Source organism: Crocuta crocuta, unplaced genomic scaffold, assembly GCF_008692635.1.
Source record: "Crocuta crocuta isolate KB4526 unplaced genomic scaffold, BGI_CrCroc_1.0 scaffold186, whole genome shotgun sequence".
In the NCBI taxonomy this organism is placed as follows: domain Eukaryota; kingdom Metazoa; phylum Chordata; class Mammalia; order Carnivora; family Hyaenidae; genus Crocuta; species Crocuta crocuta.
The window spans coordinates 9617014-9631059 of NW_027551569.1; the positions used below are offsets into that span (position 1 = coordinate 9617014).

General features: G+C 44.9%; 1 protein-coding gene across 6 annotated transcripts in view; it reads right to left on the minus strand.

Moving 5' to 3' along the window:
• SIPA1L1 (signal induced proliferation associated 1 like 1) overlaps positions 1-14046 on the minus strand; it is a 354681-nt gene that overhangs the window by 62984 nt on the left and 277651 nt on the right. For all 6 annotated transcript variants that reach the window (XM_077750694.1, XM_077750699.1, XM_077750698.1 and 3 more), the window contains 3 exons: positions 9803-10376; positions 8891-9165; positions 719-988 (listed from right to left, as the gene is read on the minus strand). In XM_077750694.1, the coding sequence (XP_077606820.1) occupies positions 719-988; positions 8891-9165; positions 9803-10376 (1119 nt within the window). The remainder of the gene's footprint in view (positions 1-718; positions 989-8890; positions 9166-9802; positions 10377-14046) is intronic.

Sequence of the window (14046 nt, forward strand, 5' to 3'; positions counted from 1 at the left end):
AGTTGGCTTCTTCTAGTGGGCGACTAAGAGCTTACTGCATTACAACTGTCTCCTTCATCAGCATAGGTAGTGCACAGCGCTATTATTTAAAATTTTTACCATATTTTTTTTTTGTTTGTTTATTTATTTTGAGAGAGGGAGAGAGAGAATCTCAAGCAGGCTCTAGGCTGTCAGCACAGAACCCTGTGGGGGTTCGATATTACAGACCATGAGATGATGACCAGAGCCAATATGGAGTTAGATGCTTAACCGACTGAGTCACCCAGGTGCTACTAAAATTTTTACAAGCTTTATTAACAAAGTGACACAGACACCCAACAAAACACCTGCATTCTTTTGCTACTATCCTATCACTTCTCCCCAAGAGTCAAAGGCTGTCAAAGATGATAATATGGCCAATGTCACCTCAGTGAATCCGCCAAGTTCTAATCCATCATAGCCATAAAGTGTGCAGTGACGGTTTTTGTTGCTATCACGTGGAGATGAAGAGGCAAAGCACAGATACCATGACTCGGAGCTGAGGGCTTGCTGGAATATATCCTCTTTCATCTTTACGGCTTTGGAACGCTACCGTGCTTGGAAAGCCACCAGATGCATGCATCTGCTGCAATTCCTGATTTCTAGTAAACTACGGGAAGACCTAACATTAGCGCTAGTGGGTCTGGTGTCCTCAGATCTGGCGCAGAGACTCAGAACAAACCTCGGAAGGTGCACTCACCGCCTCTCCAGGGGGCGCCCATCACTGGAGATGCTTCGAGGGATGTTGGCGGCTCTTTCTGGAGGAGGCATCTTCCCGTCTCCTTTGCCAGCATTCAGTCTCGAGGTCATAGGACTCTGCACCTGGGAGGGGACCTGGGTTGGGTGAGGCCCCTTGTTGGCATTCCTCTGCCATTTGTTATTATTTCGGAAGGGAAACTTGAATTCGTAGGAAACCCCTTCATTCATTTTGTATTCCATCACTGGCATGCGGTATGTTTCAGAGCAACTCCTGTTAGGGACACAGAAAGAAGAAAAATTAATATTGCTTCTTTTTGTGGGTGGAACCACACTGATTCTCATTAACAGTTGAAATGGATCAAATGCTTCATCCTTTGTTTCAAACCGTCTTTTAATCACTGGGCCCTATAATTACTGCCCTTTCAAAAACCAGAATGCTGGGAGGTACCACACTTGTGTATTTTCCTTTGCTCCGTCTCAACTATTAAGTCTGAGGCAGGGAGTCTTGAAAAACACAGCGGGACCCACAGTCACCGCGGCGGGGGGAAGGGGCGGGTACGGGCAGAGTCAGGACCCAGGCCTGAGCAGGCGATGCGGCCAGGTGGGCACAACTGGGACTCCGAGGAAACAAGCAGCTTTGCGCCCCCTGCATTGAGTGCCATGACCAGGGACCCAGAAAGGTAGTAGATTTGTTGAGATCCTAATAAGTGGGGATACATTTTGAAATCCAAACTGAGGGCCAAATTTAGTTCTGAAGGAGTGGGAAAAAGCTAATTGTAGAAATTCTATAATTATCAAATCACCAGAGAACAAAGCATAATCTGAAATTGGACTCCCCGCCCAGCAACCCAAAAGCCAGAAATGTCCCACAGTAGGCTGTCCCCTGAGTAAAATTCACGTCAGGCTAAAATACCTTCTAGTGCTTTAGCCCCTTTTCTGTGCTACCATCCCCACCTCCAAACCTCAGGAAATGTGGAATCCACTGTCCATTCCCTCTACCCAAACAACCAAGGGAGGTTCAGCCCATTATTAATTTGACTGACAAATTAACTGAAAAAAACCTATGCCCACTGAAACCTATGTCTATAAAAAAAATAGGCACACTGTGCATTTGAATTTCATTACTAAGTGAAAAAAATGACTCTTCTGCTTAAAGGAATTTCAGAGATTGAGAAGCAGGTGGGGAGCCCGGAAAAGGAAGGGTTAAGAGTGACTAGGAAACATTTCAGAGGAAGAGAAAGGAGAGAGTCCAGGCAGTGCTGTCTGCTAGAGACATAATGTGAGCCGGCAGCCACGTGAGAAAAGTAAAAGGGAGCAGGTGAAATGAATTTAATAATATATTTTTATGAAGCCCAATATATCTAAGATGCTATCATTTGAACATGTAATCCACAAATATTAAAAAATGAACAATGAGATGTACACTCATCAAAATTTGGTGTGTATTTCAGAAGTTCAGCACTTCTCACTTTGGACTGGCCTCGTTACATGGGTCCCTTGGCCACGGCGACTTGTGGCTCCTCACCACGCAGCACAGGTCTGAAGGCTGGGTCTTGACTTGGGAAATGGGTTTGTACGGTGGGTGCATAACGCCAGTGGAAGGCGCCGCTCTCTCAGGACCTAGTCTATGTGTCTCGGGCACGACTCCTGGGGTTTCTAACATGTACCCCGCGATGTGCCCTCTCCCATGTCCCCATGAGAGGCACGACTTTTAGGAAGGGCTGCTGCTTCTTCCTTTTTTATTTTTAAAATGTTTTTTTATTTATTCATTAAAAAAAAATTTTTTTTTAATGTTTATTTTTGAGACAGAGAGAGACAGAGCATGAACAGGGGAGGGGCAGAGAAAGAGGGAGACAGAATCTAAAGCAGGCTCCAGGCTCTGAGCTGTCAGCACAGAGCCCGACGTGGCTCAAACCCACAAACTGTGACATCATTACCTCAGCGAAGTTCGACGCTCAACTGACTCGGCCACCTAGGTACCCCAAGAAGGGCTGCTTTTGAGGTGCATGCATTTGCTGGGGTCCCTGCCTGCTCAGTCTCAGCCCAAATCTCCAAGCAGCATCTTTTATTACAATTCTCTTACCACTTCTCCTGACTCCCCAAAAGTCCAAGTCAACCTTAATCTGACCCTCCACCCAAGGTTCCACTGTACCCCTTAGAAGCTTCAATGACAGTGGCTTTCAAACTTTTTGGACCACAAGCCCCATAAGAAATACATTTTACACTGTGATGCAGCACCACCACACACACACATACTCTTCCATTCTGCTGCTGTATTGTGTTAATCCTTTTCATTAAAGAAACACACTGAACGCAGCCTACAAAATGGATTTCATGATCTACTTAAGAGTTACAACCTGTGGTTCACAAAACACTGCTTTATGGCACATCTGACATGACTTTTAACAGCTAATGACTTCTTATGTAATAAACCTTTTCTCTGATAGGAGGGGACGGCACCTCAGGTTTTGACATGATTTCTAGCTTTGATTCTCATCTCTCTGACAAAAAAGCTGCAATACTTTTTTGATTCTTCAGAGAGGTATTACTGTAGTATGGCTTGAAGTCTTGCATTTCTGACTAAATATGGCATATTATGTCTTATGCTCTGGTCTATGAATATAACGTGAGAATGTTACAGCTTGCAAAAGGGGTGTTAATAAAAATAGGCAATAACCCCTGGGAAAATTTCCCTCCACCTCAAAATCAGGACTAGCTTTTGCTTCACCTCAGCAGTGGCCTGTTTCACTTGTAAACTCAATGGATCATATCACTATATTATATATATAAAATATTTTTCTGTTGGGTGCCAACAACCTTCACGTGCATAGAACATCACCCTTGTGTGTCCTGGGCACTAGCTTTTCAAAAATCCCCCTGGAGGTCATGTTTTCTCTTCACCATACCCCACCCCTCCAAGAGATCCTCCTGTCGAGTTTTAATTGTGTGGTACTTTATATGCACCTTTACAGGTACAGGCTGCCTCAAGTCCACATTGCATCAAGGCTGATAATAATAAATAAGGATAACAGAAACAATAATAACATACTATGAAATGGACAAGTTGCTTTCGTTGTTTGGGCCTTAGCTTCTTTGGGAAATGAAAGCGTTGGAACTGGTAATTGCTAAACTTTCTTCTAGTTCATAAACTGTTTAAAACGGTCTGTTAAGCTACATAACACTTAATATTAACACTGGTTACAAGACCCCAAAGATTTTACCTTCTCTATAGTCTCCATTTCATTTCTACCACTCCTACTAACACATAGCTAGAACGGTAACACATTCTGCACGGTTGATAATGACAGAATGCAGGATGATAGAGCCTAAGCAGGGAGAGAAGACTCACTCGTAGGAAACGAAAGACAATGGATTCACAATGCTCAACCTCGACCAAGTCACCATGTCTAACTGCCTTCCAAGGTGAACAGACACCCACTAGCTTCCCATTGCTTACTTATCTCTGAAAATATAAAAATGATACATGGAATCAAGAAGTGGGCAGAATACTGAAGAATGAAGATAAAAGCCAGCTTTTTGTGACACACATAAAAAATTCAAGAGGATTTTTATTATGACATTCAGTAAAATGTGGTGTTGAACAGTAACTGACACTGATCAGGGGCCAGGCACTAATCTGGCTGCCCTACAACAGTAGGCACCACTCCTGTCCCTATTTAGGAGATGAGGAAATGGAGGCCTGGAGAGATCAATCTGCCCAAGATTATACAGCCAGGAAGTGGCAGAGCCGGGATATGAACTCAAGAATTAACTGGGGTGCCTGGGTGGCTCATTTCGTCAAGTGTCCACTTCAGCTCGGGTCACGATCTCATGGTTTGGGGCTTTGAGCCCCGCGTTGGGCTCTGTGCTAACAGCTCAGAACCTGGAGCGTGCTTCAGATTCTGTGTCTTCCTCTCTCTCTCTGCTCCTCCCCCCTCTCATGCTCTGTCTCTCTCTCAAAAATCTTAAAAAAAAAAAAAAAAAAGAGTTAACCGACATGGGGGTCAGCCTTATGTTCCCAAACTTCTTCACTTCAAGTGACTACTGCATTTCACTCAAGGCACAGTCAGTGACAAAATGGAAATCTCAGCAGCCTTTAAAGAGCTATGGGCCACCACACAAACTGCAATTTCAGTATTTCAGGGCTAAGAGACACATGGCAAGATGCCGAAACCCTGTTGGATGAAAAGCCACTCCTTCTCCTTACTTTTTCAGACTTTTTATTCTTTCTTTGTCTCTTAGTTTCTGATTACCCATCAGTCTCTCCTATTTCTCTTAAACACGAAAAGCACAGATGGAGAAGCCATCGCATGGCACACCCAACAGAGTGTCACAGCACTGGACTCTTGAATCAGCAGAGTCACATGTCTTGAGGACAGCCAGGTCCCTAATGAGCCATGGGATTTTCGTTTGGGAAAAATGCTCAGCCTCTTTGCACCCAAGCTCCTTGCCTGAAAACTGAGAGATCTGAACCAGATGAACTCTTACAGCCTTTCTGGTTCCAAAGCAGAAGGCCTTTGCACTTTGAAGTACTTGTGTTTTAAAATTGAGACAAATCGTGACCCAGTTTATTTAAAAGGGAATTTGGTCCTTTTATGTAATTTGTTTGTTTTCAGCTCTTCCTCCTGAATGGTCCTTGATTGCTTTCCTCAAAAGCTGCAGGCCGGGGGTCCATGACAGAATGAAGGTCCACCACTCCCACAACACCATTCACGACATCGGGATTAAATGTGGGTGAAAACTGTCAATGGGGTGTTTTTCCTCTTGGCAACGCAATGGCTGCTGAGGATTCAGAGGCCGCAGACCTCAGCAGATTAACGTGCGGGTCTGGGTTCGGGTCCCGGCTCCCGCAGTCCGGAACCAGGGGCGGCTGTGGGGTGAGGGGCCCTCCTAAAGTCTGACGCTGGCTCCCTGGGAGGCTTTCTGGAGGAGTCTGTGGATAAGCGCCACACCTCTTCTGCCTGGTGCCTGCAGCAGGCAGCCCTTCAGCTGGTCCTGGCGGCCCATGGCAGCTACGGAGCCTCTTCAGGCCTCCTCCTCACTGTTTTAATGGAAATAAAGGCTTGTTTTTTTTTTTTAAATACCCAATACATAGTAGGAGCTCAGGAATTTTGCTCTACTTCTCCTGTCCTTTCTTCTCTTAAAAAAACCCTTTCGTTTGAAAGCAATTCATAGAGCATCTGCCCGTGTCCTAAGAACAGGGAAAAGAGCCTGATTTTACTTTTATTATTGGAGCTCCACTTTGCTGTTAAACTGTCTTTTCCATTAATACAAAAGACCCGTCTTTTCACAGCTAAGGACTCTCCCATGTGAATACACGCGGGTGACTGTGTACAATCACCACACCAGGTACCCAAGAAGCAGGCAGCTGAGGGGCAGCGGGGCTGGGGTTTGGGGTGCCTGGGGGAGGCCTGTTCCGCCTCACGCTGGAGCTGCAGTAACAGCTGACAAAGGAGAGAGTGACTAGTCAAAGAACAGAGTAATTAGTTGCTAGGAAAACAGCAGTGGGAGTGTGAAGTGGAGGAGAAGTGGAGGAGAAGAGAAAAATGACAGAAGAGCATTATCTTATTTTGTTGAAAATTACAGCAAGGTGCTAAGGCTTCAGCTGTTCCCTTGAAGTTGTTTCTAAAGGAGGGAAGGGGAAAGCGGGGCTTTCAGTCCTCCAGAGGCATCAATGGCGCCATTTCACACCTGCCCAGGTGTGACTGTGGCTTTCCGGAGGGAAACTGTAGTGCAACGCACAGGCTGTGCTTCCCAGGCAAGGGGTTATGCGGTGTGCTGATCCTGCAACCAAGCCTCCTCATCCCTCACCCTCATGGGGGCAGACTCCTAGCACCTTTCTGTCCTGTAACCCCGGCTCCGCTGGCTAGAAGTGGCACTGAATGACTCAGTGGCAGCACTGGAAGATTAAGACAAACACTGCTCATTCACTGAGGGGCGTGCGGGAGCCAGTCTGTCCTGGCTTGTGAGAGTGGACTGTGAGCATCCATTCCACTCTGCGTTCAGGGGCTCATGCCAGTAGCTTGACATGGACCACAGATGCAGGATCTACACCATGGGAACCCGCAATGCTACAAATCAATGGTCCTGTCCTCAACAGAAAGCCAGGGTACCAACAGATCCCTGTGTAAAAACCGGACCTGTGACCCCAGCATACAGAGTAGTAGTTAAGAGCTTGGATTCTGGAGTGAAACTTAAACTTGCCAGATGAGCTCAGGAAGCTACTAACCTCCCTGCGTCTTGGTTTCTTTAAATAGGAATAATATTAATACTCATAAAGTAGTTATAGGGATTAAAGGCGCTAATCCATGTAAAAGTGTTTTTTCTAGGATGTGGCACGTTAAATTCTAGGCAAATGTTAGTTGTTTTTACCAACATAGCACAGACTTATCTAGCTTAGCATATTGCTGTAGATAAACCACCTCCTACCCCAGGCCTATCTCTCCAGGGCCAGGCGTTCTGACCCATCCTTTCAGTAACCACCGCTCACAATTCAATGTCAGCAATGTTGCCCATTCCATCCAGTTCATCACATACTCACACTCGTGTACACCTATTTCCCTGCCCCCGCCCCCAAACTGGGGAGCCTAGAAGCCAGGGCAAAGGCCTCTGAACAGACAAGATGGTGCCACACCATCTATAGACTCATTCTGGGAACATTAGTTCTCAGTCCGGCGTCTTTTAACTCTGTATTGTGGTGTAATTAAGGTTGAGAAGTTACAAAGCTTGGTTATCTTCTCCAGTTTACAGCTGCCTGTTCAGAAGCAATCAAGTAGACAATGTGAAGGAGAGACCAAGGGACAGAAGACAGAGCAGCCAGAAGAGAAGTATAGCTGGAGAGCGCTATAAAGACCCAACCACCATTTCCGCCCACCTCCAGGGTCATTCCTGAATCGTAGTTCAGCAAAATGCTTAACATTAATGATGATGTGCCTGAGGGAACCAGAAAAGACCTTAACTAAGGCAGGGTATATGTTTCAGAATAACTCCCCCAACCCTCCAAAATAGCTAAAATACAATGTTCTGTATAGATACTTCAGTTTCCAGAGAAATCCAGGCATCTAATAGGGAGCATTTCTTAAAACCATTAGAGAGTTCACCATATTCTGACACAGGCACCCGGCCTCTGGCCATCGAGACAGTAAGCAGGATTCAGAAATGCCAGTGAGTGCGGTGTCGTCTGGGACACTTGATTTGAAGAACTGAAGTACATTCAGGTTGTCATTGCTGCTTACTTTTTAAAGGACACAAATAACCCATCATAGCTGTTTATACTTTCTACCATCTCTTGTGCATAAATCTTTTGAGAGAGCTCAGGTGTGGGACAGGTTTGGGGGGCGGGGAGGTTAAGGATGTTGTACTGGCTTTGGAAGGCCTAAGTACTAATTGCCAAAGCTTAAGAGAAACTCTCAGAAAATAATGGCTGAAAGCAAATTAGCAGATTGAAAAAAACTAGTAAAGATAACATGGACATGCCCAATAGAGAAAAAAAAAAAAAAACAGTTGATTAAATCTGTTCCATCAAGAAACCTCCCTAGAGGCCAAGAAATTAAATTTTCAAGAAGGCTGCAGGCCAAGCAGGAGCTGGGAGGGGCAGGGAGCCCCCGGGATTCCCTCTGTGAAAGGCTGGGATTAAACTGCCAAAGCATCATCAGGTCATTTGAGGCCGATTCCGGCCACACAGAGGCAGTTAAGCAAACACCTGCTATGTCACGTCCGGGGTTCCAGGCTGAGTGCAGGGGTCCAAACGGCACTCCGAATTTTGGACAGAAAGTAGAACGAGAGTGTCACGGAACATAAAACCAAAACGCCTGACGGTCTGTGCTGCTCAGGGTCTTCTAACAGTAAGTGCTCAACGTTTCTGAGCTACGGGCGCAGGATGTTTAAGATGGGTATTACCAGACCTCTCTATCTGTAATGGCACCTTTCTAAATCCACAGGTGTAAATCCTGGGCACGGTCCAAGTTAGTCCCTCTTCCTGGCTGCTGCTGACACACGCTGAAAGGGGGCTATGTATGCCCCGAGCCGGACTTTCCCCGCAACTTTGAGCGCCGCGTGTAAGCCAGCACGCTTCACAGCAGCCCCCTTCCCCACCCGCCAGGAGAGGATGTTCTACGTGGTGCATAAACACGACCGTGGAATCCCGGGTTCACAGCTGCCGACTCAGACCTACCTCCGCGGGGTGCAGTCGTCATGTGGGGGGATGATGACAACCTTCACCGTGACAGATGTTCTCAGGAGGTCGATCATCTGCTCATGGCTCAGGGTGGCCACGGCCACCTTGCAGATCTCCACCAGCCGGCTGCCCTGCCTCAGCCCTGCCTGCCAGGCGTAGCCATAGGGCTCCACGTCGGCCACGATGCCCTCGTAGTTGACATGGAAGCCAAGCTGGCCTAGCCCGTTCCTTCGCAGAGTCATCTCCACCGACTCACAACCTTTTGACACAAACTAGACAAGGAAACAGAAGGCATCATGGTTCAGCGCCATAGGGTGTTAAGTGGCGGACAGGGGACTTGGAAAACACTGCATGTGGGGTTATTTCTGAACACCCTGCTGCTGGCTGAGGGGCGGTGTGGTTATTTCCTCTTCACTACCCTCCATTCATCAGGCCAGAAAGAACATACTTGTTGCCTCCAAAGAACTCAATGACTTCAGTGAACTGACAAGGAAACCCTCTCACTGAGACCCACAGGGAGCTGGCAGCTAAGAGAGACTGTATTTTGCCACTCACTTCGCCCTTAAGAAATTCCAGGCAGCACAGACACCCAATCGGACAATTCTTCTCGACAACTAAGCAGACTGGCTGGGCTACTCCCGTCAGCCATCAGGGCAGTGGGACCAGGTCACACTAAATGGTTTCCAACCCAAACGCACAGCAAACGGGTCTTCTCCCACTTGTTCTACTTCTCCTTTTGAAAAATGAAGGAAGACAAGGGTGATATAAACTCTGGGTCGCCTCAGATCACCAGCGAGTCTTCAGAGGAGCGAATAAAATAGCACCCACTTCAGCAACTTGCTTCTAGTCTGTACTGGAAGCTTTAGGAGAGGGACATCGACTGTAGGTCAGCGGAAGGAAAAGACTCACCTGCAACCTCTTTACAATCTCCTTGATATCCTCGTTATTAATTAAACTCTCCACTGAAACACACTCTCCTCGCTCGTAGAAGATTTTGAGGCTGGTGTCAGTCGAGGTCCACCCTATCACATCTCTGCAGGAACAGTTGAAAACCACACTCTTTGTCTCCTGCTCGATGAGGACGATGAATTCGTTGGAGATCCCCAACAGGCAGTCTATCTCCATAGCCGTGTTGTAGTCTTTGGCCCGCACGGCCCACACAATGGCCCCCATGCTACTGAGCTCGGCTCCCGGGTATGGCTTAGACTTCTCCTTCTTCTTGGAAGCCAGAGAGATGAATGGGAACTTGCCAGATGGGTCAATTGGGGTGTTGGTGACATTCTTTTCTGCCAGATCTTTCAGGTATTCCTGGCGGGTCCGAGTTGCCATGGCCCGAAACTTTTCTGATTTATGAGCAGCGTTTTCTGCGTTAATCACTTTGGCCAAAAGGAAGTCCCTGAACACATTTGACTTAGGGAAAGTGACCCCTTTGGGGATAGGAGGTCCAAAGGAAGGCACGTCTCTGGACCTGGTGACGGCAACACTATGAGACAAAGCAAAGGTGAGAGAGCAGCGTCAGTCTCTGTAGCCTCGTGGCACAAGAATAAAATACGCTTTCTCAAAGACAAAGACATCCATCAGGAGGAAGCTGTCACTGTCCAACAAGAAACAGTACACATTTCTATCTAATAGGAACACACTTTCCCATTCAACCAGTTAGGATTTAGAGAAAATCAACTTTTCTGTAGGGCAAAAAACGTCCAAAGGCTTAGAGTAAGAAAGTATTTCCTTTCATTAACAGATAGTAAACCAAACATAACCCCATGAAGAAAATGTTCACTATAATATTCTATCTTTAAATACCTACTGATTATTTCCAAGCAGTGGTTATTATAATCAGCGTAACCCTTTAGAACAAGCATAGATTTTGTAATAACACAAATGTGGTCTCCACTTTAGACGTGATGCCTATATATGCAGACAGCTTGTAGTGAAAAATATCCAAAGACTCAGGACATTAAAAAAAAAAAAAAGGATTAGATTTAAAAAAATTCAACAAACATTACTGTTGGCCTATGCAACCAGACCAAAAAGCATAATTTTAAAATGAAAATTGAAATTTCAGTAAGTATTAGAATGATTACGATTTCTATAGTAATAGCAACCATGCTTTAAAATTGTTATTTTGGGAGCATCAACGTGGCTCAGTCGGTTAAGCATCCGACTTTGGCTCAGGTCAGGATCTCACGGCTCGGAGGTACAAGCCGTGCATAGGGCTCTGTGCTGACAGTTCAGAACCTGGGCCTGCTTCATATTCTGTGTCTCCCTCTCTCTCTGCCCTTCCCCTACCCACCTGCTCACATTGTCTCTCTCTCAAAAATAAACATTAAAAAAATTTTCTTAAAATTATATTTTTAAGATGAGCTGTTCTTTGGTCCACTTTCTCTACATTTGGTATTTGATACTAATAATTATTTGTGAGGAAAATATTTTCCTTTTCCTCTTCCTTTAAGCAATATCAACTTGAGAAATCCTGCCCCAATCACTTCTACTACATAATATTGCTAAAATTGGTCCCAAGATAAGGACCATATGAGCATCTGTAGTAACCCATTATTTTTAATCTCAAAAATATTTTCCCTTTCCTCTTCCTTTAAGCAAGATCAATTTGAGAAATCCTGTCCCAATCACTTCTACTGCATAATATTGCTAAAATTGGGCCTAAGATAAGGACCATATGAGCATCTGTAATAACCTATTATTTTTAATCTCAAAAGGAAAAAAAATCAAGTTTTTCCTAAAATGGTAACAACAGAAGTTAAATGGAAACAGAAAGGCTGTGTGTTTTCCATCATGTTCTCACAGATCTCATTCTAGGATCTTAGTAAAGTTTGAGAGGGCTGGAAATGATGATTCTAACAGAGCAAACATCTCTCCTTTCCAATCATCTAATTATTTAAAAGTAAGTCCATTATGCAACTGTACCAAGTATTAGGGCAGCAACACAAAATGCTTTTCCTGAATTTCCAGAATGGAAAAGTCATAATCAGAGAGTGTACATCTTGCAAAGTAAATCGAAGAACTCTTCTTTCATTACTATTTTTGTTTTAAGAAGGGTTTACTTTAAGGTATTTAGCTTTGTTTCTCAAAAAATGATTATTTCTTGTGACAATAGGCAAAATAAATAAAAATCAGGAGTCTCAGGACAGACGGTAACTGTTTTGTCAGAAGATGTCATGGAATGGCCTATTTGCTGGTTATTATTATTTTTTTTTTAAGACTATTTAGTTCACTTCATGACAAAGAAAGGTGGGCAGCAACACTCCCTTTTCTGACTGGAAGAGAGAATCCACAGAAACCTCCGTATGCATGACAGCCTAACTGTGCCAGCACCAGAAAGGCAATTTTTCTCCATCTAGTGTGACCTGCCTGGCTTCGATGCTGACAGCTGTATAATTTTAATGTGATCATTTTTTTACAAGTCAAGCCAAAGATGCTAAAATCCAGATATGCTAGCTTTTCTAAGGGGAATCCTGTAAGGATCCAGAAATACTCATTTTTAAACTGGCGATTTCTCCTGTTGCTAATTTCACTTCAATTGTTACTCTTTCTCGAGAAGCAGCTGGGGTTTTCTTTTAAGCAAAAGGAGAGGAAACTGCTGACCAGGGGGCACCAATTGAGCACCACCTATCCAGTGTGCCCCTTACACTTACTTAAGGTCTCCTACAGATTTATTTATTAACTGTTAAAACTTTAGACGAACATATACTGAAAACCCAGTGATAATTAGAAGCCTCTAGAATGAACTATCAGGGAAAGAACTGAATCCTGAACATACAATTATCAATGAATCATCATGGTAGGGAGGTAAATGACACAGGCACTAAAATCAGCTTCACATCATTAGAAACAGAACCCTTACAGAAGATGAGGAAGATGATACCCTGGGATGCTTTTTTAAAACAAAGGGTTTCATTTTGGGTTCATCTAACTTCAAGGTTTTCTACAAAGTTAAAGGCTCATTAATTTAGATGCCACAGATTCTGAACTCTTGATAATAAGGCCTGCTTTAAGCTCAGCAGAAAGAGTATTTTTGCCTCATAAGAAACCTTTCAAGAACTTCAGTTTGCTATATATAGATACTTGAGATGTATTAATTATAAATCGTTCTTGCTATTTTTAAAAGCAGATTCCAAAGGGCTTTTGGACATGCGTTAGCCTCATAGGCAATACTGTATCACCTCAGAAATAATGCATTCTGTACAATCACAGCCATGCCTTACGTGCTTGGCTAGGGTGGGTTACCCAGCAGCCACGAGCTCAGAGGCTGAAGCAATTATGGAAATGTCTGGATGGGAACACAGAGAATTCAGTGTTCCTCAAACTGTCAATAAAATCTTGAGTGTCATTTTAAAATTCATCTTGAATCTGCATTCTACTGAGGAGTATCTGTGTTTGTTTTAACACACAAACACGTTCTGGCCCTTAAGCCTTGGGAGTAGGACTGAAGGCCTAGGAAGGTATCCTGTGGTTTCCTGATGTTTGGCCTACCCCTGAACCTCCATTTGAGTGGCTAGTAGGAGTTCTTCACCTCTCCCAGAAACAGACTCTGAGAAGTAAACTGATGTGCCCGAGCCTCTCCCAGAGAGCCAGGACTGGAATTCAAGCTTCTGGATGCCAGCCTCGTGCTCTGTGACAAGACCACACTATTCCCCCTAAAGGAACATTTTTAAATCTCCCACTCTTGAGGTGCCTGCAAAAGGGACCATCCGCAAGAGTCACAGGGCTGAAGAGACCACCATTAGCTGGGCTTCGTGGCATAAGGGACCATCCACAAGAGTCACAGCGCTGAAGAGACCACCATTAGGCTGGGCTTCGTGGCATTTGCTGGCATCAAAGACCCTGGGTAAAGTAGCAGATCTGGACACCCAAAGCCAGTTTCAAGATGGTACACAGGAATGTTCCAGAGACATCTGAACTGAAGTCTCGATGGAACAAAGTGAGAAGACAACAATGCTTGGATTTCTGAAGCACCATGGAAATTGCAATAAACAATTCTAACTCCAAATTTAGAAGGAAAAGGACTCAACATCAAAATGGTAGAGGGAGGTTTCCCCTTCTTTGAGCGGATCAGACTGGCAGCTTGGGGAGCTCTCCGAGAAAGCAGGCCGGGGCAAAGGACAGGAACGCTCAGCGGCAGAACAAGTGTGTGT